The sequence below is a fragment of the Leucopleurus acutus genome, assembly GCF_964270905.1.
Source record: "Leucopleurus acutus genome assembly, chromosome: 12".
Classification (NCBI taxonomy): Eukaryota; Metazoa; Chordata; class Mammalia; order Artiodactyla; family Delphinidae; genus Leucopleurus; species Leucopleurus acutus.
In genome coordinates, this window is record NC_139154.1 from 65,647,231 (window position 1) to 65,672,905 (window position 25,675).

The 25,675-nt window shown below is 50.5% G+C and overlaps 1 protein-coding gene across 1 annotated transcript in view; it reads left to right on the forward strand.

Moving 5' to 3' along the window:
• TTC7A (tetratricopeptide repeat domain 7A) overlaps positions 1 to 25,675 on the forward strand; it is a 121,117-nt gene that overhangs the window by 23,461 nt on the left and 71,981 nt on the right. Inside the window, exons 4-5 of the mRNA XM_082852352.1 lie at positions 11,232 to 11,362; positions 13,869 to 13,984. Of these exons, the coding sequence (XP_082708478.1) occupies positions 11,232 to 11,362; positions 13,869 to 13,984 (247 nt within the window). The remainder of the gene's footprint in view (positions 1 to 11,231; positions 11,363 to 13,868; positions 13,985 to 25,675) is intronic.

Here is a 25,675-nt window from a genome sequence, read left to right on the forward strand (position 1 = left end):
CTCAGACTGACCTGGTCCTGCCAGGAGTGGAGACCTGGATTTTTAGGGCCTCATTTTGGCCTCTGGGAGGTGGGCTGGGCCCTGTTGGGGCCTCTGGCTTTGGAGGAAGAACTCCCTCCCTCTCCCTAGGTCCTGCCTCTAGCTCCTCCTGGCTGCCAGGTTAATGGGTCTGGCCTGTACTGTGGCCGGCTGCTCCCAAGTCACCTGCCGGCCCTGGCAGGGCTGAGGGCCCTTCCCCTGCCTAGCACAATCCCCCATTTGGTCCCTTCTCCCCCAGTCTTCCAAGCTCCTCTGGTGTACCTGACTTCGATGGTGTACCCAGAAACTTGAGGCGTGGACCCTTCCCCTCTGGAACCTGAGCGTATGATTGTCGGGGGTGTGGGCGTGGTAAGGGTGCGGGATTATCACATGTGCGCCACCCAGGAGTCTAGAAATGTAGATTCTCAGGCCCCTCACCAGAAGTACTGAATCAGAATTTACGTTTTAACAGCATTCCCAGGTGACATGTATTCACCTTACAGTTTGAGAAACACTGCCCTGGAACTCTTGTTTAATAAATGTTGATATTTGTTGGCTGGTGGGTTAACTTTCAGTTGATCTCTGTAGAATGGGAGGGAGTTGTTATATGCCCACTGTATGGATGGAGAAACTGAGGCTTGCCCACAATCGTGCAGCCTGTGAATAGCAGAGCTTGGGCTGGTGGCCAGTGGTTGTCTCCCAAGCCTGAGTCCTGCCTATGACAGAGGTCCCCTCCAGAGGGGTTACCTCCGAGATGCATTCGCACAGACAGAGGAGGGTATGGGACGTCCAGAAGCCCTGAGAAAGGAGAGGTAGGGTCCTGACACTTACTGCAGAGCCTGGGGGCTGGCCAGGATGGATGATGCCTTTGGGCACTGTCATTCTGCCCCTCAGGGTAGCCCAGAGGGGGCCCTAAGTGGGCCTTGGGGACATGGGGGACTCTAGCAAGGTTAGACCCACATCAGGGTTCTTTGGGGGGTCCTGGAGGAATCAGGCCTTTCCCGGGCCGCAGGCTTAGCTCCTGATGGGGTCCGGTTTTCCTGTCCCTTCCAGCACTACCTTCAGCAGGAGCAGAGAACTGCCAGCTCCGATTGTCTGATTTGATTCTCAGCCGTCTCTATTTTTGTCCACAGGCAAAAAGGGCCTGTTTGCAAAGCTGTGTCATTCCGAACGGCTGCCGGGAGCGCAGCTTGCCCCTTCCTGTAGGCCTCACTGTGGGCCCCAGCACAGGCTAGTTACCCTGCAGTGTTCTACCAGACACCCTAAAGCTCCAGCCTTCGTGGCCCAAGGTCTCGCCTCAAGACCAAGTAGGCTGCATTTCAACTGGCATTGCTGCCGCCTTGTATCTGGAATTCCAGTTTCTTAGCTGAGAAGTGGCACAATCCTCACTCCCATACCTGACCCCAGTTCAGCCAGTCCTGCATTTCCTCCCATACCTGACCCCAGCTCAGCCAGTCCTGCATTTCCTCCCATGCCTGACCCCAGCTCAGCCAGTCCTGCATTTCCTCCCATACCTGACCCCAGCTCAGCCAGTCCTGCATTTCCTCCCATACCTGACCCCAGCTCAGCCAGTCCTGCATTTCCTCCCATACCTGACCTCAGCTCAGCCAGTCCTGCATTTCCTCCCATACCTGACCCCAGCTCAGCCAGTCCTGCCTTTCAGGACTTGTCCCTCTGACATCATGCTTCTAGGGATTGGTTTCTGTATAATCAGACTTACGGTTGTAATGACAAAAATGCAACCCCAGCTAGCTGGAAAAGCAACAACCAAAAGGGGGAGGGACTGAAAATGTATGGGCCTATGTAACTAGTAAGTCGCTGGGGGCAGATAGCATCACATAACTGGATCCAGGGACTCCACGTGTTGTGGTCTTTCTCGACAGCTCCAGGTTTACGTGGTCCTGCAGCCTAAACTCACAACCTCAGGAGGAGACAAAGCCTTGGGGAAGGTTCTCGTTGACCTGGTTTGGTCTCATGCCCACCCTGGAACCAGTTTCAGTGACCGGCATTTAGTTGGCTGGTTTGGTGCCCGGGGTGGGATTTCCCCACTTGAATCTTGTGGACTGAGTTGGAGGAATGGTTCCTCGAAGGAAAATCAGGGTGCTGTTACCAAAGTAGGTGAAAGGTATGGAGGACGGAACCCCAGAGCTCAGGCAGAATTGACTCTCCTCGGGTTACACCGGTAGTGACCAGGTGAGGAGCTGAACCTGGCTCTCTCTGATTCTGGCTTTGGGGCTCGTCCCTGATGCCCAGGGAGTACTTGTTTGACTGACACACTCTGTTCCAGAGAGGGAAGTGAGTGAGACCCAGCTAGCTGTGGGGCCTTCCCATGTGAGCTAGGAGGTGAGGCTGAACTTCAGGAGGAATCAGCTGCTAATGAGTGGAAGAGGTGCCTTCCAGGTAAAGGAAAATCCAGAGGGAGGCCCCTGGGAGATGGAGGTGGCTTGTTTGGAGCGGGGTGTTGTCATACCTTTTTGGAGCTAAGAGAGGTTGTGCATGGGAGGACTGGGAAATGAGGGGGCATTGAGAGCCCAGCAGGAAGGCTCAGGGTCTCCCTTTTGCTGGTGTTCCAGAACTTTGGCCTTAGGTAGCCACACCATGAAGTGTGGCCCAGCCTGTTTCCCGTAAAGTCAGCTCACCTGCTGGTCAGCATGCTGTCTGGGTCCATCTGGAGCAGAGCGCTCTGGGCCCTAGACTAGGCAAAGCCGTTGTAGATCCAGGTGACAAACTGTCCTCTTTTCTGTTGGTTTGAGTCCTAAGGGGTAGCCCCAGCTTTGACGGACGTGCAGGATGCTTCAGGGACTGTTCTTTCGACATCTCAAGCCTTACCCAGTTCAGCCCCCAAAAGCACCAGTGTCATTGTCCTCCTCTCAGAGGGCCGTTCTATGGCGAACGGCTTCCTTCTCTCCTCCGGCCTGTGTTGCTTTCCTTTTTCTGGTGTTCGCTCAATGTGGTAATGATGTGGGGAATGACCCCCCATCTCTCCAGCCATGAGTCCTGCCCTGAGCCCTAAAGACCGAGTCGTTGCTGCCTAATTTGGGGCTTGTTGTGTCTGTGGGCCCCTTGAAAACCAGTGCTGCCCTGTGTTTCAGCCTAGCAAACCCCTTTGCCGCTTGTTCACGGCCCAGCACCAGCGAGGCCACTCTGGGCAGGCTTGCCTGCTGGCTCACCGATAGAAGACCTGCCTGGCTATGAAGGAAAATGCCCCCGGTTCACCCAAAATACTGCAGTGAGATGCTCAATTGTGAAGGTGCTGTGAAAAGTAAAAATGTAAAAAACATTAGGCAGCTGTGAGAATTATGATCTACAAATTCTCTTCTCCTCACCCCTTAAGGTTTTTTTTTTCTTTTTTTCTGTTCTTTCAGCCTCTGAAACCCCCAGCTCCTCTGCTCTCACCTGGGATTTTATGGCTTTAGTAAAACTTTCAAAAATAAAAGAACACCAGGCTGCTCCTGGGGCAGGACATGGTGGGATATTGGTTTGGGGTTTTTTTTAGTCCTGGTATGGCAGGAATTAACTGTTTATTTTGGCTTCCTTCTCAAAGGGGCGTGGGCCGTCTGCCTTGTGGGGAAGCAGGTCAGCACTTTTGGTGCTGCTGCCCTGGCCACAGACTGTGGTCCACGGAGTGAGAGGCTGACCTCCAGGTGGAGAGGAGTGAGCAGATGAGGGTGTCTTGGAAGGAGGCTGGGTGTGTTCATTGTGTGCTTACCAAGCCTTCATTGAGGTTCTGCCTGGACTGCGAGATACGAAACAGGGCAGGAGGGTAAGTGGACTCATGGAGGAAGACCACGGGGAGTTGGAGTGGTCTCCCCACATCTTCTCCTGGCAGGCCTTTCCTCCATCGTTGGAGGTCACCCCAGAGAGTAGTTGGTGGAGGTGTGGAGTATGGACAGGGTTTTGGGGGGTGTATTTGAGAAACCAGCACCAACACTAGGGCCCATTCCTGCCAGGTTAGACAGCTATAATTCAGCCATTGGATACACGTGGGAAAGGCAGGCCCCCGTGCGCTGGCCAGAAGCCTGAGATGTGGGAACCCCTGGTGGGTTACCGAGGGTACGGAAAGATGCATGGAGTCTGGGCCGAGAGAACGGACGGTGTTGAAGCCAGAAGACCTGGATCTAGTTGGCACTTTGAGCTGAGGGGTGTTGGAAGGAGTATCTTCTCCCCGAATCAGATTTCTCATTTGTCATTCTAGGGAAAGGCTAAACCCCTACATGAGAGGTCATTTTGAGCATCACTTGAAACGTTTTCTGAGAGCGTACTTTCTGTTCTTTATAAGATCCATCTAATTTAATTTTCACAGCTACCCTATGAGGTGGGCATTGTGAGTGAACTTATTTTGTCTTTGGGGAAACTGAGACTAAGATCTCTCTAAACATTTTGAGGTATATCCTTCCAGTCTTTTTTCCTATAGGTTTTTATGTTTTAAACGAAAATAAGTTCATACAATCATATATTTTATACACTTGTTTTTTAAAGTTAATATTTTACGAAATAGTTTCTGGTATGCATCTACATCACTACATAAAATAGCTTTATAGCATTTCATTGTAAGAATCTATTGTAGTTTAGCAAATTTGTCTCCTGTTATTGAACCTGTAGGTTAAATCTCTCTTTTTTTTTTTTTTTGGCCATTATAAACAATACTGCACTGGATATCCTTGAAGCTCAACTTTTGCATTTTTTGCATACATTATTTTTTTAAGGATAAATTTCTAGAAGTAGAGTTACTGGATTGAAATGTGTACACTTTTCAGAAACTTTGATACAAGGAGTCAAATTGTCTGCTTTTTTTTTTTTTCAATTGGTAAAATGTAACATAAAATTTAGCATCTTGGGCTTCCGTGGTGGCGCAGTGGTTGAGAGTTCGCCTGCCGACGCAGGGGACATGGGTTCGTTCCCCGGTCCAGGAAGATCCCACATGCCGCGGAGCGGCTGGGCCCGTGAGCCATGGCCACTGAGCCTGCGCGTCCGGAGCCTATGCTCCGCAACGGGAGAGGCCACAACAGTGAGAGGCCCGCGTACCGCAAAAAAAAAAAAAATTTAGCATCTTAACCATTAAGAATTTTTTAGCTGCATAACAAAATTATTATCCTAAAAAATTTTAAGTGTACAGTTCAGTAGTGTTAAGTACATTCATGTTGTTGTGCAGCCAATCTCCAGAACACTTTATCTTGCAAAATTGAAACTGCACCCAGTAAACAGTTTTCCATTCTCCTCCCCCAGCCCCTGGCAGTCACCATGCTATCTTCTGTCTCTATGAGTTTGACTACTCTAGGTACCTCACAGAAGTGGAATCATACAGACTTTGTCTTTTGTGACTGGTTTATTCCACTCAGCATAATGTCCTTAAGGTTCATCCATGTTGTTGCATATGGCAGGATTTCCTTCTTTTTTAAGGCTGAATAATAGTCCATTGTGTGTATATACTACAATTAAAAAACAAATAATGGTTTCTTTTTTTTGCGTTGCATTGGGTCTTGGTTGCCGCGCGTGGGCTTTCTCTAGTTGCGGTGAGCGGGGGCTACTCTTCGTTGTGGTAAGCAGGCTTCTCACTGTGGTGGCTTCTCTTGTTGTGGAGCACAGGCTGTAAGCACGCGGGCTCAGTAGTTGCAGTGCACAGGCTTAGTTGCTCCGCGGCGTGTGGGATCTTCCCGGACCAGGGAATTGAACCCATGTCTCCTGCATTGGCAGGCGGACTCTTAACCACTGTGCCACGAGGGAAGTCCTATCCTACATTTTCTTTATTCATCCATCAGTGGACCCTTGGGTTGCTTCTACCTTTTTGCTGCTGTGAATAACGCTGCTCTGATCATGGGTGTAGTACACGTATCTCTTCTAGGCCCTCTTTTCAATTCTTTTGCATATATACCCAGAAGTGGAGTTGTTGGATCATGTGGTAATTCTGGTTTTAACCTTCTGAGGAATGGCCAGCCTGTCCTCCACAGCAGCTGTACCATCTTATATGCCCACAGTTGCCCACTTTTGAGTGTGATTTATCAGGGTTCTCTTCCCAACCCGGCCTTGAGGCTTCCTCCCTGAAGGCTGAAGCAATGACTTGCATTTCTTCCTCCCCGCCGTCCTCCACCCCCACAGGGCCTACGCCTCTCCGGTGCCCTGTGCTTTTGGACCAGCTGGGTAGGCAGGAGGGCGGGGGTCCACCCATCTGGAAAGTTCCATCACAGGGGAGGCATCGTGCTCTCCATCTCCGCATCCAGTGCCCAGGGCTCCAAGGGCGGGGCCTCTTGGAAGGGCTGCTGTTTGGGATGTGATGAGTCACTGAGACCGCTGAGGCCCGGACCAGCCTGGGTGTTGAGCTGTGCCAGGGTCAGTTTGCCTCCAAACCGAAAGTTCAAAGTTAATGAAAAAGCAAGTGCTCCCCTTGAAAGGGGACCTCCCCTGGCTCGCACGACTGGGTGTTTTCACATAAAGGCCCCTCTGCCGGCGGGAATCAGGAGGCAGTGCCCGTGCTTCCTGACAGCCTCTGGCTTCCTGCCCGCTCAACAGGGCTGGGATCCACTGGGATCCTTTGGGGGCGGGCTCAGAAGCAGCCCGTCTCCATCTTGGAGCTAGTGTTGTGGTCTGGCCACTTGTGCAGAAACACACAGGGCAGAGGATGAAGGAACCCGAGGGTTGGAATCCCCAGTAGATTTCCCGTCAGATGTTTGTGACAGGAAAATGGCCCGTCATATGATGCAAAGAGCAAATGTAAGGCAAAGAAGCCTCTTTTTTTTTTTTTTTTTATAAATTTATTTACTTTTGGCTGCTACTCTCTGTTGCGGTGCACGGGCTTCTCATTGCAGTGGCTTCTCTTGTTGCAGAGCACAGGCTCTAGGCGCACAGGCTTCAGTAGTTGTGGCACGTGGGCTTCAGTAATTGTGGCTCGTGGGCTCTAGAGTGCAGGCTCAGTAGTTACGGCGCACGGGCTTAGTTGCTCCACGACATGTGGGATCTTCCCGGACAAGAGCTCAAACCCATGTCCCCTGCATTGGCAGGCGGACAAAGAAGCCTCTTTTTATGGGCAGAACTGGGGTGACTGGACTGTGACCCTCACTAGGAAGAGCTGTTGCCAGCTCCAGGAAGCTTTTTGGTCTGCTATATGTTAGAAATTTTTTCACAGACCACTACCTCAGTGACTGTAGCCCGTTTACTTTGATCTTCATTAGTCCTCTGGAATCATAATTGCTTCCTTTCAAAAAGGAATATATTTATTATTTTTAGATATATTTTTACACAGTACATAGATCTTAAATGTGTAATTTGATGAGTTTGTCAAGTATAGATACCCATGTAACCAACACCGCAATAAAGACAAAGAACATTTCCATCTCCCCAGAAAATTCCCTCAGGTCCTTTGCCAATTGATCCCCTCCCCAAACCCACCCCAGGCAATGACTGGTTGGTTTCTGTTAATATAGATTATAATTTTGCCCTTGTTTTGAATGTCATATAACTGAAATCATATGGCCTGTACTTTTTGATATGTAGCTTCTTCTGCACAATGTAAGTTCTGAGAGATTCACCCGTGTTGTATGTATCAAGAGTGTGTCCTTTTCTTCATTTCTGAGTAGCATTCCATTGTATAAATATGCCACGGTTTATGAATTCCACAAGAACCATTTTTTAGATGGAGAGGGAGAAACGCCACCGGCCTCTACACTCGGCATGAGTGAATGTGTGTGTTCGTCTGTGTGTCCATCCACTCACTAAGCCCCAGGCCTTGCTCTCGCTGGGTGCAAAGATCAACCAGAAATGGGCAGAGAGGGTGGTCACCATGTAGGGGAAAGGCACACGCAGAGGAGGCGCAGCTAAAACGTGCTGCTGGCTCTGAAGGCGGGAGACTTAAGAAGCCTTCAGAGAAAAGGTGGTGTGCTGTGAGCTTTCAAGGAGGATGGGGTTTAGAATTCTCAGAGAAGCCTGGTGGAGAGGCCCCTGCTGGGAGCAGAAGGAACAAATGGAGCACGGGGAATGTGGCGGCCCCACAGACTGCTGAATTCACCGCTTTGCCATGGCCAGCCCACTGGAGGCTTGGGGCTGGCAGCCTGAACCTGGTCCATCCCAGTTCTGGGCCCAGAGGTGGGGCAGGAGGGAACCCAGACAGCAGCACATCTCGGGGGTGGGGGGGGGGGGAAGCACAAGAATGTGTTAAAACAGACCCTCTCTGTGTCTTCTGGAGTTGGCTCTGCCCTCCTGCCATTTCCACTTGGCTTCCAGGCCAGGCCCTGAACAGTTTCTATGTCCCACTGTCCTGTAGGGTACACGGGGGCCGTGGGTCTGGAGAGGAGTGGCTGGGCCAGTGCCGGCAGTGAGCCGAGGGGACCAGCCTTCTCCTGCCTTCTTGCCACGTCTTCTCCAGTGTGCCCTCTGTTCCTCCTCCCCCTTAGTGCTTTCCGGGTCGTGAGTCATTTGGCAGGAGGCACGTTGACGCTTGGTGACCCGGGTAACTGAGTCTTTGTGTTGAGCAAGGGCCTTTGCGGTCTATGTCCACCTTTCCCCAGGCCGAGGCATCCCGACCTTCGGACCCATTCACACCCCAGTCTGGCAGAGGGCAAGGTCACTGAAACCATATGAGTTGGGAATCTAGCCAAGAACAGCAGTATTTCTTTACCTTGTGTTTGTAGAGTACTTTGTACTTTGTCAGACACCACCAGGCTTGTCGTTTCTTCAGCCAGCCAGTGCTTGCTGAGTGCCTGCTGTGTGGCAGGTTATAGAAAGGTGAACATGTTAAGGTTGATGCTTTTAAGGAGCCTATAGTCTGGGCGAGCAAACACGTGAACAAATAAGTATAACAAAATGGTGGGGCAGGAATACGTAAAGTGTAGATCAGGGCCCAAGGAGAGAATGGTTGGTTATACCAGGGTGTACTGGGGGGGGCTCCCTAGAGGAGGGGGCACTCAGTGGCAGAAGGTGAGCTGTAATTTTGGGTGGCCTCTGGGGGGTGGGGTGGAGGGTGCATTCCAGGCAAGAGGCGCAACCCGAGCACAGTGGGAGCAGGAGGCTGGGCGTGGATGCAGCAGGTATGGTGTCATAGTCAGCTCAGGCTGCTAGAACAAAGCACCACAGATTGGGTGGCTTATACGCAACAGACACTTATTTCTCACAGTCCTGGAGGCTGGGAGTCTGAGATCAAGGCACCAGCACGGTCAGGTTCTGGTGAGAGCCCTCTTCCAGGTTGCAGGCTGCCAACTTCTTGCTGTGTACTCCCATGATGGAAGGGGCTCTCTGGGGTCTCTTTTATAAGGACACTAATCCCTATCATGAGGGCTCCACCCTCAGGACATAATCACCTCCCCAAGGCCCCGCCTCCTAATACCATCACCTTGGGCATTAGGTTTTCAACATATGGCTTTATGACTTTCAAGGGAACACAAACATTTGATGTATAACATGATGAGAGACAAGGCTGGGGAGGTGACAGGGATGGATCTTGGAGGGCATGGTATGGAATGTCAGGAGTTTGGACCTCACCCTGCAGCAGTGGGGACCCCAGTGGAGGGTTTTAAGCAGTGGAGTTTTAGAAGGATCACCCTGGGATCCTTGAGCAGGATGGATGAGAGTGAGACTGGAGGCAGGGAGGCCAGCTAGGAGGCCAAGGTGGTCATCCACTCAAGAGATAAAGCCTAAAATAAGGAGATAAGAGAAGGGAAGGGGAGGGGGGCTTGAAATGTTAAGGGCTTGGTCATCAGTTGGATATTGGGGCCAAAGGGCAGGAGAGAGTTGAGGATTCTCTTCTTGGACCTTCCTTCAGTCACTTCATCTTGAGCACCTACTACATATAAAGTGCCATGTGGGCACAAAGGTGAGAAGGATCTGGGTTCTGCCCACCGAGAACCGCAGTCTAGGACAGTGCTCTCTAGTCAGGACTGTGAGTTGCACGTGACAGCAACACAATTTAAGTGGACTTTGACTCCACCCCTCCCTGAGAAAATGGGGGAAGGGGTTTATTGGTGCATGTACTGGAAAGTTTCAGGGGGTAGTGCTTCAGGCGAGTGTTCAAACAGTGTCTTTAGGAATCTGCCCTTTTCCATCAAGTCTCATCTCTGTTCTGTGTAGACTTCGTTTGTTTTTTTTTCATGACTGAGTTTATTCAATCTTTTTCCTGTCTCAAAAAAAAAAAAGCAAAAGACCAAAAACCCAGACATAAATATAGTTGTTTCCCTTTACAGCTTTCCCTTCTTGGTTTCTTATAGTTTCGGGTTTTTTTTTTTTTTTTTTTTTTTTTTTTTTGCTTTAGAGCTATGCTTTTATATTTAAAATTTTTTTTAATTTTTGTAAAAAACACAAAACATAAAATACACCACCTTAACCATTTTCAAGTGTACAATCATGTTAATGACATTCACGTTATGTAGCTTCGTTTTAAGGCAGCCTTTCCCTAACATTTCCAGGCTGGCGTCTTAGCAGCTTAACAAGCCCAGTGGAAGGGGTTAGAATTCTGGGATTGGGTCTTCTCGGCACAAACCAGGCCACGTGCACACCCTTAGCCAATCACTGTGGCCCTGATGATGAGTCAGCCTGGATCACGTGCCTGCCTTTGAGGTGGGGCGGGGTCTTCGCCCTGTGAGCCACAGGGCTGAGCGAGGCTGCACAAATGGGTGCTCAAAGGGAAAGAGAGGTGCTGCTGTGGAAAGAATGGGAAATGGATGCCAGGGACGCAAAAACAGCAAATTCCACTGCAGGCGCATAGGACCCGAGCGCCTGCCTGACTTAGGTGAGGTAGAAACTGTTTGGGTCCACGGGAGGGGTGCATATAAATGCTGTGTAATCAAGTCATCTAGCACGTGCTAGGGACTGTGGCAGTCCAAACAGGCTCATTTTGCCCCCATTGAACTACTGGGGGAGAGAAGAGCTAGATGGAAATAACCACTCCATGATGTAAACATGGTGAGTGCCTGGGGAGGGGTCTCTTCCAGCAGCTGGGAGGAGGGGTCAGGAGTGCTTCCAGCAGGCAGGACTTGGGCATGGGGGTGCCACCAGTGTGTGCCCCACGTGGGGCATGGGTGCCTGCTGTCTGTCCACCCCTTGATCCCAACCGCTGCTAATACCATCCTCGCTTTAGCCCCCTCCTTCCCCTCCCAGGACCTCCGCCTCCCACTGGCTGCTCCAGCGTCTCCTCGGATGAGCCCACCCTGGGCCCCTGGGAGGGGCCTGGAGTTGGGCCCCCCGTCCCCCACCGAGCAGGGCAGGTCCGAGCTGCTCCCCTCGTCCCGCAGGCCTCTCCCTGGAACGCCTCCCCAACTCCATCGCTTCCCGCCACCGCCTGACCGAGAGGGAGGAGGAAGTGATCACCTGTTTCGAGAGGGCCTCCTGGATCGCTCAGGTGTTCCTGCAGGAATTGGAGAAGGTGAGCTGGAAATAATAGCCCCATTGGTCATCACTGCCCTCTATTGAGCACCTGTATCTATGCAAACCCCCCCCACCCCACTAAAACTGTAGGTCCTGCTTGTACAAATTAGAAAAGAGGACCCTCCACCTGCCCTGAAGATGCTCTGCTTTATCCCTTGGAAAACTCATTATAGTATCCTGATTCTGTAAGCATGAGACTCTCTACTGCCAGAAAAGAGTTTTAATAAACAGAAGAGTCCACGCCACCTGCGAGCGGCTGGCAACCTCCTTGGTGAGCTCAGCTTGTACGACCAAAAATGTGACGGCCCTGTTGTGTTCGTTAACTTGTTTACCCCCCACAGCAGCTCTCTGAAGTAGGTATTACATTCATCCCTGTTTACTACATGAGGTTTAGAGAGATTAAGCCATTTGCCCGCTACTCTTCCCTTGGAAGGGTGCAGTCAGGCCGGTCCACGTAGGCACTCTTCCCAGCTCTCAGGTGCTCTGGAAACTCGCTACTGGACCCTTCAGCAGGGAGGAGGACCATTCTTAATTTAGCCTTGCAGAGGCTGGCAGAGCTGGCCACAGGGGTCTGGAAATTCTCAGGCCTACTTATCTCCCTGCTTGTGCTTCGGGGGGCCTGAACGAACTCTCAGCAGGACAGCAGTTCCAGGTGTTAGCCGCATACTGTGATGTTACCCCAGTTCTTCCCTTCTGGGGACTCCTGGTTAAATGGGGGGGTACAGGCAGCCATTTTCAACAAAGATACTTAGAGTTACTGCGTCCCTGTTTTCATGTCAGGCACTACTTTGAGTACTTGACTCAAAGTTGTTCTCTAATTTAACCTTCAAATAGTAACCAACTGCAACAGGTTACGATTGTTATTCCCATCGTGTAGGTGGGGAAACTCAGGTGTGGAGAGTTAAATAGCTTCCCGGAGCTCAGACAGTTCATAAGTGGCGTTGGCAGGGCTTGGACCCTGTATGACTTGTGACTTTGGGGTGGTGCTTAAGCCTTCCGTTTAGTAGATACTAGATGGCAGGCTTGTCAGAGGAGATTTAGGATTGGCATCCAGACAGAGGAGGTGGGCACGATCTGAGAGACTCAGCACTCAGGAGATATTTGAACCTCGCCTACTTTGGCAAATGCCAAAATGTCAACCCAGCCCCTGTTTGTGACGGACCTTTTTGGAGGCGTCCTCCTCATGCCAGGTCAGTTCCCACGGAGCAGGATTCTCAGCCTCAGGACTTCTGACGTTTGGGGCCAGATAATTCTGCTGCCCTGTGTGAATGTCCGGCAGCACTCCCAGCCTCTACCTATGGGCTGCCAGCAGCCAACCCCCCTCCAACTGTGACAACCAAAAGTGTCTCCAGATAATGCCAAATGTCTCAGGGGCAAAATTGCCCCCCTGTTGAGAGTCGCCGTCCTAGAGACCCTCTGCTTGGCTGGACTTCAGTGGGAAAGAGGTGATTGGCGGCTCAGCAGAAACAGGACTCGAGTGTACTCCCTGGCAGAGGTCCACGTGGAGACTTGAGTTGACCTCTGCCAAGGTCACATGCAATGTTTCAGGAGCTCTTCGTGTTTGAATTACATATAGTTTGGAGGAAGCTTTCATGAAACATTGAAAGTCACCCATTCAGTCAGAAGCCTGGGTTTTGGACTCTTAAAAGGGGATTAAGGTGATGAGCTGGAATGGTGTCCAGGGCTGGAATCAGCGCCTCAGGGGCACTGGGTGGACAAATGGGCCCCGATAGCTGGTTATCTCAGGTCAAGGGAGGGCAGGCCATAGAACCCTGTGCACCCTGTGCACTGCAAAGCTGGGTGTCCCTCCTAAGACCCAGCGCCAACCTCGGAGGAACTAAGAATCTCTCTAAAACCTATTTCAGTTTCTGAAAGAGGTGGATGGCTCGTTGATTTTTTTTTTCCCCCTCATATCAGGGAGGGAGGTGGCATAGTGAAGGCAGGCCCATCTCGGTGGGGCTGGGTGACCCTCTCAGAGCTGTGGCTTAAGCGACAGCTCAGTTAATAACAGTTGTTCCTCAGCTTTCCCACGAACCAGGGGTCAGCTCTTGGGCTGTTCTGAGGTTACATGGTTATGTGACAGGGACAGTGCAATGTCTGGCGTCTGGTAGGCGCTCAAGTATTGAAATAATGCACCAATAAGTAGTAGAAAGAGCCTGGAATGTGTAGCTGGCCAGACTAGTGTTCGAGGTCCAGGCCCAGGCCAGCTTTGTCTCCTCAGGCACTCTCTGAGCCTCAATTTCCTCAACTATAAGGTGCAGAGAAAACCAGCCTTGTAGGGCTGTTGTGGGCATGCAGCATTTGCACAGGGAGAGTGCTTTAGACCTATTTTGAATTAAAGCAAGTTAGGTTGAGTTTGGTCTGAGTATTGCCCTACGTGCCCCTGAGGTGGCTGGGGGCTTGGGTGGCGATGGGGCCGTCACCTCTGCCTGGGCTGACCCTGGCCCTGGCCTCTCGGCCTCGGAACTTAGAGACAGAGGCTCTCTCTGTGTTCCCCTTCCCAGATCACAAGTAACACCACATCCCGGCACCTGAAAGGATCACACCCGGTCGACTACGAACTCACCTACTTCCTGGAAGCTGCACTTCAGAGCGCTTATGTGACAAACCTGAAGAAGGGGTAGGTCGCTGGCAGCTGAGCAGGACCCGGACATTTCTTTCAGGACTGGGAGCTGCTGACATTGGTCAGGCCTCCCTCTTCTCTGGGCTGTGTGTGTGCGGGCCCCCTGGAGAGATGATGGGGGCTGGCTTGTTCCCGACTTGTCAGGCTGAGCTTGCCCAGGCCCTGGGGGGGAGGGCCGAGCTTCAGGAAGCTGCTGAAGCAATAAAGCCTGCGCATGTTGGGGGGGGTCATCTTTAGAAGGGGGAGTTCTGGGAGCCCGATGGTGGTGTGGCAAGAGTGAAGGACAGGGAGCTGGGCGGTCTGGAGGTGGTCCCTGTTGCCTGAAGTGTCAGCTAAAGTCATTTTGCTTCTCTGAGCCTCATTCTCCCCAAAATTTAATGGAAAAGGTGATTCCCGATAATTCCAACTTTCAAGGGGCTGTGAGATCCGAGGAGAAGTGTGGTGAAAGTAAAGGCCTGGCATCATTTTGGGGGCGCGACTGCCCTGCTGGTGAGGTGGCAGGAAGCTCGTTTTCCTGTGCGTTGACTGGAGGGTCGTGGGACCCAAGAACGTGGTGCCCAGAACCCCTTTCTTAGTCTTTTGCTCCTTGGGGTTAAGCAAGGCACCCTCCCTCTGTGAAGAGTCTGGTGGATGCTTCCATCTGGGTGGGAGGGGCTGGTGGTGTTTCGTGGGTGTGTTGTGTGGTGGTGGAGGTGGAGGGAGAAGCAACAGGACCAGGAGGGCGTGTTGCTGGCCACCGTGGCTCTCCGGCGGTTCTGCAGGGCTGAATGCCTCAACCAGGCTGGAGACTAGTAGGTGGGGGCCTGGGTTTCCTGTGCCTCATCAGCTCCCTCTTCAGCATCATTACTACCCTCTGCAGACACCGTGGGCTGGGGCCTTGAGGACATCCGGGCAAGCGGAGGGACTCACGTGTGCCGAGTGCAGCCAGTCACCGTGGAGGCTGGGCACACGTCTCGCCCCTCTCGAGCCTCCCAGGTGGAGGTGGGCCAGGTGTTCCCTCCTCCCCACAGGTGAGGAAATGGAGGGTCAGGATCACAGAGCTTTCTTTGCTTTGACTGGCTAGAGTCCTTTGAAGCCCCTATTTTGTTTTAGGTATGATTTATTTTGTTAAATTTCACTTTATTCATCCTTTTCATTTAACATTTTTTGGAACAGATGATTCTTGCACAGGATACCAAATTAAAAAGGTACAGAAGACTAGACAATAAAACGTTTCCCTTCCATCTCCATCCCCTGCCTCCTGGCTCCTCTGTAGGCAGTGTTCCTAGGCTCCTGTATCATTCCATGATAGTTAGCAGCATACACAAGCGATTATACGCACATATTATTTTCTTCCTTTTTTAAATGCATATTCTCCCCTTTGCCTTTTTTCATTCAAAATATATCTCTTGGAGGTGGTTCCACATCAGAGCTGCCTTTTCTTTGCACTGCTGCATAGTGTTTATAGTATCATACAGTACAGATCTCCTACAATTTGTTTACTCAGTTCCCAACCGAGGAACAGATAGGTCACTTCCAGACTTGGGCTCTTTTCAGCATATGCTAGAGTCCAGAACAGAACCGTACCTGTGCATTGTTTCAGTGGGGATCTGTCTGTAGGGTGGATTCTGAAACAGGAAAGTTCTGGGTCAAAAGGTAGAACGCTGGTCATTTGGGTAGAGGTTGCCAACTTGGACCTCATAGAGGTTGTTTCAGTTTCTGTGCCGCCAAGATGTGGGAGAGAGGCTGCTTCGTAAGCCCTCACAACATAGTGCGAGCTTTTTTTTTCTTTTAGGTTTTTATTGAAATATAGCTGATCTACAGTGTTGTGTTAGTTTCAGGTATACAGCAAAGTGATTCAGTCATGCGTGTATGTGTGTGTGTGTGTGTATATATATATATATGTCCTTTTTTAGATTCTTTTCCATTATAGGTTATTACAAGATATTGAGTGTAGTTCCCTGTGTTATACAGTAGGTCCTTGTTGTTTAGCTATTTTATATACAGTAGCGTGTATCTGCTAATTCCAAACTCCTGGTTTATCCCTGCCCCACCTTCCCCCTTTGGGAACCATAAGTTTGTTTTCTATGTCTGTGAGTCTATTTCTGTTTTATAAATAATTCCTTTGTATCATTTTTTTAGATTGCACATATAAATGATATCATATGATATTTGTCTTTGACTTACTTCACTTAATATGATAATCTCTAGGTCCATCCATGTTGCTGCAAATGGCATTATTTCACTCTTTTTTATGGCTGAATAGTATTCCATTGTGTATATATGCCACATCTTCTTTATCCATTCATCTGTCGTTGGACATTTAGGTTGTTTCCACATCTTGGCTATTGTAAATAGCGCTACAGTGATATTGGGGTGCATGTATCTGTCTGAATTATAGTTTTCTCCAGACACATGCCCAGGAGTGGAATCACTGGATCATATGGTAACTCTATTTTCAGTTTTTTAAAGAACTTTCATACTGTTCTCCATAGTGGCTGTACCAGTTTACATTCCTTCCAACAGTGTAGGAGGATTAGTGCAAGCTTTTTGATGCTTTTTTGACGTTATTAGGCGTGATTGGTGAAATATGCTATCTCAGCATCATTATTGTTGGCGAGGGAGATGATATTTATCTGTTCACTTTTCCATTGTTGGTACTTGGAAGGTAATTACTTCTTTTGTTTTTTAAAATAATTTCTGTTGAAGTATATTTGATTTATAATGTTGGCAGTTTCAGGTGTACAGGAAAGTGATGCAGTTATATATATGTATACGTACATATATATATACGTATATATGTATATGTACATACATATATATATATATCCTTTTTCAGATTCTTTTCCGTTATAGGTTATTACAAGTGATTGGGTATGTAGGTCCCTGTGCTATACAATAGGTCCTTATTGGTTCAGCTTTTTTTTTTTAATTTGCACTTTTCTTAGGAGTGAGGTTCATTAGATGTTTATGTTTTAATTGTTTGCACTTTTAAAAATGCATAATTTATTTTTAAAAATCTTAACTGAAGTATAGTTGATTTACAATGTTTTAGTTTCAGGTGTACAGCAAAGTGATTCAGATATATATATATATATATATATGTATATTCTTTTTCAGATTCTTTTCCCCTTATAGGTTAATACAAAATATTGAGTATAGTTTCCTGTGCTATACAGTAGGTCCTTGTTGGTTATCTATTTTATATGTAGTAGTGTGTATATTTTAGTCCCAAACTCCTAATTTATCCCTCCCTCCCCAAAATGCATAATTCATTGATCCCTCCCTCCCTCCTAGTTTGTGTAAGTAATATAATTATAATGTTTATGGTGGAAAACTTGGAAAATACATAAAAATATAAAACGGACAAATTTAAAAATCACATATTCAATCTTTAGATCAGGGACTGGCAGGTTATGACCTTCTGGCCAGTCACCTGCTTTTGTGAAGTTTTTTGGAACACAGCTTGCCTGTTGGTTTAGGTATCTTCTACATCTATGGCTGCTTTAGAGCAACAACTGCAGAGTTATATGACTCCAAGCCTAAAATGTTTACTGTCTGGCTCTTTACAGAAAAAAATTTGCTGGCCCCGTATTCTAGGTAATCACTGTTAACATTTTTTAAAATAAATTTATTTATTTATTTTTTATTTTTGGCTGCATTGGGTCTTTGTTGCTGCACGCAGGCTTTCTCTAGTTGTGCTGAGCGGGGGCTGCTCTTCGTTGTGGTGCACAGGCTTCTGATAGCAGTGGCTTCTCTTGTTGCTGAGCACGGGCTCTAGGCGTGTGGGCTTCAGTAGTTGTGGCACGCGGGCTCCGTATTTGTGGCTCGCGGGCTCTAGAGCGCAGGCTCAGTAGTTGTGGCGCACGGGCTTAGTTGCTCCGTGGCATGTGGGATCCTCCCAGACCAGGGCTCGAACCCGTGTCTCCTGCATTGGCAGGCGGATTCTTAACCACTGCGCCATCAGGGAAGCCCCCCACTATTAACATTTTGATGTATGTCTTTTCACATTTTTTTAGAATTAATTAATTTATTTATTTTTGGCTGTGTTGGGTTTTCATTGCTGTGCATGGGCTTTCTCTAGTTACGGTGAGCGGGGGCTACTCTTCGTTGCCGTGCGCGGGCTTCTCATCAACGTGGCTTCTCTTGTTGTGGAGCATGGGCTCTAGCGCACAGGCTTCAGTAGTTGTGGCACATGGGCTCAGTAGTTGTGGCTCGCGGGCTCTAGAGTGCAGGCTCAGTAGTTGTGACGCACGGGCTTAGCCGCTCCGCAGCATGTGGGATCTTCCCGGCCAGGGCTCTAACCCGTGTCCCCGGCATTGGCAGGTGGATTCTTAACCACTGTGCCACCAGGGAAGCCCTCACATCTTTCTGTGTACAGATATGCAGGTATATTTTTTTCTTTTCTTTTTTAAACAACAACAAAATAGTATCTTACAGCACTGCTGCTTTGTAGCCTGCTTTTTCCACTCAGGGCTTGGTTGGGAGCCTCTTTTGTGTGCCTGCTAATCTCTCTTCTGCATGAAGTTGCTCCCTGTGGCATCAGGGGAAGGTGCCAAGCCCACGCCTGCAGCTGGGCTTAGGGCTTGGTGGGCTGTGTGGCTGGGACAGTCATCCTTGAGCTGGGCCCCAAGGGAGGGGAGATTCCCAGAGACAGGAGGAGTCTGGGTGGGGCAGAAGAGGTAGGATGAGGCTGAGGAGGATGGGGAACTTGTGAGGGTCCAAGGCCAAATACACTTGGGAAACAGTGGGTTAAAGACTTCTCAGACCCTTTAGAATAGGAATTCCAAGGAGCATGGTGGCAGATAGTAAATTTTCAGGAGGAAGCAAAGACATGTAAAGTTTTCAGTTTCGTTTGATATGGAGCCCTTGTTTGGTGTGGGTCTCTGGGGACCACTCTTTAGGAACCAGCGCTCTGGGACTCCAAGGGGAACAGCTGGACTGAAACGCAGTTTCTGGCCCAGGCAGCTTTTCCATCCAGCAGGCATCCCTGTCCCATCAGAGCTACATCCCATTCGGGGTGTTGGAAGCCCCCCGAGCTTCAGCCCTCAATGCCTGGAAGAGAAGGAAGTGGAGTCCTTGCCCAGAATGCAGAGCAGGCCATGGTGAGGCCACTCCCAGGAAGCAGCGGTGGCTGAGATGGCTGGGGTGTGGGCGTGGGCCTGGGGGGAGGCAGTCCTGCCCCAGCTGGACCCCGGCCTGGAGGAGGCCTGTGTGCCCCTTCTCTCTCACCACCCTGCCCTCGTGTTAGAGGAGGCGGGGTGCCGCACGAATCCTGTCCTCCAGATGGTAAGAGCAGGGAGAAGGTCCCGGCCGGGAAGCAGGCTCTCTCCCTGCTCTCTCCTCGTACATGAACACCCACCAGAGCACCTGATTCGTCACAGCTGCTTAGAAAATCTAAGGCAGTATTATCATTTGTTTGTATTTTTATTTTTTTGAGGCAGTCCACAGCTGGATGGGCTGCTGCCTCAAGCTTCAAGTTTACACTTTAAAAAAAAAAATCTCTCAAGTGCTAGGCCAGGGAGGCAGTGGTGTCCCGTTTGGGACATGAGGATCGGGAGGCCCAGAGCGCCAAGGTGGTTTACCTCCCAAGGGTGGGACTGGCCTGGGAGCCCTGGGTGCCTCCGACCAACCACCCTGTGGCCAGGGAGGTGGAGCTGGGGGGGAGTCACCGGGACGCCCGCTGCCTCTGTTCTAGCTCCACCATGGCTTGTTTGTTCCTATTCAGTTACTGCATTTCAGTTTCAGTGAAACGGTGGCCTAGCAGGCTGGTTCCTGTTTTTACTTCCCAGGCAGCTGCCACCCAGCTGCTTCTCTTTAGCTGGAGACTGTTGTCACCCTGTTTTTGCAAATAAAGTTTTATTGGCACATAGCCACACCCATTCATTTACATACTGTCTCACCCTCAGAGCTGAGAAGTTGGAATTGAGATCAGATGGCTAATCCTGAAATATTTACTCCCTGATCCTTTAAAGAAAAGAGTTTGCTGATGCCTGCTCTCTGTTTAAGAAGTTCTCCCTCCCAAGGCCTCTTGCAGAAGAGGTGCTCTTCTTCCATATGGCAGTCCCATGGAGTAGATTTTGTGGGAAGGGGACAGTTCTAATTTTAGTGTTCTGTGTCTTTCATTCATCCATTTAACAAATAGTTGTTATACTAATACGTGCCACCTATTAAGAGCTGAATTTGTGCCAGGCACTTTAGTGCTTTGCTGGCATGTGTCTTTAGTCTTTCCAGGAGCCCTCTGAGGTAGGTGCTGTTGTTAGCACCCCCATCTTACAGATGGGAAAACTGAGGCACAGAGAACATAAGTGACTTGTCCTGGACAGAGCCAGGGTTGTGTGTGCCGGTACTGTCTGACACCATTAACCACCAGTCTACACTGCCCACAGCAGAAACCCAGCAATTAAGACCCTACTGCCGCCCCCAAGTTGCTCACAGCCTAGCGTTTGTTCCCCCGAGTCTGCCTCTACTTGGTATGTGTGGTCCCAGCTTCTGGTTTGAAGAGTTGGTGGGCATCAGGGCAGGGCCGGGGAGTGGAGGCCACTCAGTGATCCTGAGCGAGTTCCTCCTCTGCTCCCCACCCCCACCTCTAATGGGGGGTGTCTGTTTGTCCTGTATCCCAGGGTGTGAGGGTCCAAGAGGAAGGAGGGAACGAAAAGACACTGGAGTACGGAATTCAGAGCCCTATTAACTCCCTCTCTGCTGAGGTCCCCCCACCTCCACCCCTCAGGGCTGCCTGCTCCCTTCCCCTTCGCTTCTCTGCAGATATGATGAGGTCAAGGTGAGCGTCCAGGACAGTCAGGAGGGAAAGAGGGAGAGAGCCAGCAGTTATCAAGCACATGCTGTGTGCTAGGCTGGACCACACGCTCTGTGTACAACACTCTGTGAAGGAGGTCGTGTGACCCCAGCCCACTAGTGAGGGGCTGGGGCTCAGAGAAGGTTGAGTCACTTGCCCGACCTCACCCACTGGGATTCCAGCTTTAGATCTGAGTGGCCTGGAAACCCATGCCGTTTCCAGTTTTGGGGGTGTCAAAGGGCAGCCTGGGCACCTGTGGGGTGTGTGGAAGGACAGGGCCCCGGTGATGGGGCTGATCCTTGATGTGCTGACTTACGGCTCTCCTTCCTTCTCTGGGACCCTGAGTCACATTCTCAGAGGGTGGGCCTGCTTCCTGCCCTGTCTTTGTTCTGCGCACTCAGGGCATGCGTGTGTGTGCGTGTGTGTGTGTGTGTGTCAGTTGTGGGCAGAGGCATTAACCAACCGTCACCCCTCCAGGAAAGCCCAAGTAATTTTAGTTAGTTTTCTGTTGCTCTCACTTTGTTCCCCTGTCTTTGTCCTCTTCTTCCTGAAGCACAGATTTCAGTCCTTAAAGCTGATGCTGACTCCCTCCCCACCCCCGCCCTTTATTCCCAAATAAAGAGGAATGGAAACTGAATCATCATTTCTTTCCAAGCAAACAGCCCAAATATTTGAAGCCTGAATGTGAGGAGCAGTTCCCAGGACACGTGGGAACAACTCAGCCCCTCTCTCAGTTTCCTGTGAACACATCCAGCCCCGTGGTGGCCCTGGAATGTGACATATATAAAGTAGCCCTGGGTGCCTGGGTGGGCTTTAAATAATTTCTTTACACCTTTCCTCTCGATAGTAGCTAATATTGTTGAATACTTACTGCATGTCAGGCAGAATGTTAATGCCTTTACGTGTAATCCTGTGAAGTTGGAACTAGTAATATCCCCATTTTCCTGAAGGAGAGGTTAAGTAACTTGCCCAAGGTCACGAGGCTAACAGGTGGTATTGCCAGAGTCTGGTGCCGAACTGCGTCTGCCCAACCCCACAGCCTGAGGCCATGCTTACATAGTCCCGGGCCCAGGATACCACCCACCCACGGTAGGTCTGCATCAGTGAGCTCCTGTAATTATGTATCATGGTCTTCAGGTCAAAGTTACATCTTCCTGGGTGAATCACCGGTTCCAGTATTTTTCTTATACATTTGTCATTATTAGGAAGTTAAAAGAAGTCAGCTTAGCCCAGGGTTTTCAGCCTCAGCACTGTTGATGTTTTGAGCCAGATCTCCTTCGTTGTGGGAGCCTGCCCTGTACACTGTAGCTTTTAGCAGCATCCCTGGCCTCCACCCAACAGACGCCAGTAGAACACCCCACCCCGCAAGTGTGACAACCAGAAATGTCTCCAGACACTGAAAAGTGGCCTGGGCTGGGGGTAGGGGGCAAAACTGCCCCCACTTGAGAACCACTGTCTTAGCCCAAGGTGTGAGAGGCAGGAGGTCAGGGGGAGATGGGGACGCAGACGCCCGATATTGGGTCACCTTCTCCAGGGCCGCTCTGGAGAGTCTTTTAAAGGGCTCCAGAGCCATTTCCTGCAGGTTAAACTCACCCGCACTTGCCTGGGCTCTTGCGGTGTTTGGGAAGGGCTGGGGAGAAACCCTTCCCTGTGTTCAGAGAGGTCACAGCCCAGTAGGGGGGATGGCGCTAAGGTGGAAAAGCCCAGCAGCTCATTTCCCAGCTGGCCTCCGCGAGCCCACGGAGTGTCAGGCCCCCTGCCCAGGGCAGGATGAGGACCCACTTCACGGAGCTCACGTCCCAGTGGGGAAATGACAGTGTGGGATCCAGATGTTGACGATGGACAGTGCTCTGTACTAGAGGAAAAGAAGGCAGAGAAGTGCGAGTGCTGCCTGGGACAGGGGGGACTCTAAAGAGACATTTCATCCTCAGGGGCCAGGTGGAATGGAGCCCCCGGGGCTCAGGCGCTGCTGGGTGTTAGAAGAGGTTCCTTAGGGCCTGAAGAACAGGAAGAGGTGGTGGGATCTGCTTCACAGATTCTGGGCTATAACCTGAGAGCCTGAGCTCATTCCCATGTGGGCATGGGGTGGACCCAGGTTCCAGAGGGCCCAGAGGAGCCCTTGCTGAGAATGGGGTGCTCAGCCCCAGGGGCCAGATGGCCACAAGCAGTGCTCTTCCCAGGGTCCAACTTGTCCCTCCAGTTGAGGATTTGACATAATTTAAAGGGTGTGGTGTTCTCCACTGTGTAATGTGGGTGATGTTTTCTTGGCCTCCAGACAGTGCTTCTCCTTTAATTCTGAGCTTCGGTGAGGCCTGGACCTCCCTTATGCGGCCCACTTACTCATTCAGTGTCTGAGGGACATTCATTTTTCCCAAGGGCCTTGCCCTATTGATCCAGCAGTTAATTCCCCCAGCTGACTCCTGCCCCTTGCTCTTCCTAATTGACCTGGGATTGAAAGTGCTAGCCTGAAAGTCAGGAGCTGGGAGGCCCCTACCTGGGGTCCACTTCCCCTCACTGCCACCAGAGGGCAGCCGTGGACTCTGGTTGGAGCCTCGCCCCGGGCAGGTCTGCGGATGCTTCTGCCAGGAGGCAGCTTTCTGTTGGGCTGGGGGGTTGATGGCTACGGGGCCCGGGGGGTTGATGGCTACGGGGCCCAGGGTCTTGGCCGTGGGGGAGGCTTGGTTCTCCTTTGCACGAAGCAGCCCAGGGGTGAGGCAGCAGGGGACACCTGGGGGTGGTGCAATGCCAGGGAATCTGTTGATGACCCTGACCTCACTAGGACCGGGTCTCTTGAGTATCTCCCAAGAAAAGAATGTGAGCCGGGGCTTCCCTGGTAGCGCAGTGGTTAAGAATCCGCCTGCCAATGCAGGGGATACGGGTTCGAGCCCTGGTCCAGGAAGATCCCACATGCCGCGGAGCAACTAAGCCCGTGGGCCACGACTACTGAGCCTGCGCTCTAGAGCCTGCGAGCCATAACTACTGAGCCCATGTGCTGCAACTACTGAAGCCCACATGCCTAGAGCCCGTGCTCTGCAGCAAGAGAAGCTGCCGCAATGAGAAGCCCGCGTGCCACAACTAGAGAAATCCCGTGCACAGCAACGAAGACCCAACGCAGCCAAAAATAAATAAATAAATAAAAGAACGTGAGCCAACTTGGCTCCTTCCCCCACAGCAGGCAAGAGGCCGTTTCTCTTTGGGGTGGTCTCTTTCTCTTCTCCCTCGACCTACAGAGCCCATTCTCGGCTCAGGGCTGAGAGTGAGCTTGGGCCATGTGTGTTGAACCAGGTGGGCTGCATGTTTTGTGCGTGCTCTTAAAAAAATTTTTTTTAATCACTAAAGCAATATATGCTCATTGTACCAAAACCAAACAATAGAGAAGAGAGTGTTTTCCGAGGGAGTTGCCCAGGACTTGGCAGGTTGCGCGGCCTTATGAAGACACTCTCCCTTTCTGCTGTGTGTGTGTGTGTGTGTGTAGGCACCTTAGAAAACCTGCTGTTGGGTATGACCCCGTAAGGGGTGTGTTCAGCCAGTAGTAATTTTGTATTCTTAGCAACCACCCAGTATCTGCAGTGCTGGGGGAGGGCACGAGACAGAAGGCTCTCAGGGGCATTCAGGGGCCAGAATCACCCAACAGTGAAGCCCAGGAGAGCCTCCTGGTGGCCACAGAAGAGACCTCTTTGGGCACAGGGAGACCTCTGAGGCCCATCGGAGAGAGCACATCCTTCCAGCGTCTCTTAATGCACAGCCTTTGTTTATTGTCAGCACCCACCGCCCATACCCCACCTCACGAGAAAGCTCCCCTTGCCTGGATGTCTTCAGTGTCCTGCAAAGGAAGTGTCACAGCCTTTTTCTGGGGCTGGGAGTGAAGAGGGAGCTATCCGTTTCACATTTGAAACATAATGTGAGTCTGTGGCAAGAAGGAATAGCTTCATAACCATTTGAACTTCACCTGACCTTGTCTCCTGATTCAACCCTCTAGCTGTTGGGATCTGCCAACTGGCTGAGCATTTCTGGGTCTTTGACCGGAAACCTCTCATACACAATTAGCAATGCCAGCCCTGAAACGGGGACTTCTGGCCAGTGTCGTACGTACCAGAGCCTGTTTAGGTTCCATTCGGTGAAAAATTCCATACATTTTCTCATTCTCTGTTTCAAATCCAACAAAATCCCCACCCCCCACCCCAAATTTGTTGAGCACCTACTGTATGCAAAATATTTTGCTAAGCTCTTGAATAAACCATGAGCGTGTCTAATTTTACAGACTGTGAGCTCGTTATGTGCAGGGCTGTGAATAAGCTATTCGTTCACTCATTCGGTCTCTTAATTCTTTCTCTCTGCATTAGTTGGATGCCTGTTGAGAACAGGACAGTTGGTGTACAGTATCCAGGCACTTGGTATACAGTAGGCACTTTGTAGAGACTTAGTTGAGGGAGTCCTGGAGTTCAAATAGGCAGGAAAGGAAAGTGTAACTGTGCCATTCATTGTCTTTCTCAAGGGTCTTGTTAGTTAAAAGGGAGTGAAATCTGAACCCCTTGGTACCTGCGGTGAACCCACCTCTCCCCTTGGGTGATTGATGGCCTGAAAAGGCAGGCATCTTCCAGGCTTTAATTTTGTGATTGGAAAATGAGGATTTATTTATTCCACAATGATTTCTTTTTTTTTTAATTTATTTATTTTTGGCTGTTTTGGGTCTTCGTTGCTGTGCGTGAGGTTTTTCTAGTTGTGCTGAGAGGGGGGCTACTCTTCGTTGCGGTGCGCAGGCTTCTCATTGCGGTGGCTTCTCTTGTTGCGGAGCACGGGCTCTAGGCACGTGGGCTTCAGTGGTTGTGGCACATGGGCTCAGTAGTTTGGGCTCGTGGGCTCTAGAGCGCAGGCTCAGTAGTTGTGGCGCACGGGCTTAGTTGCTCTGCGGC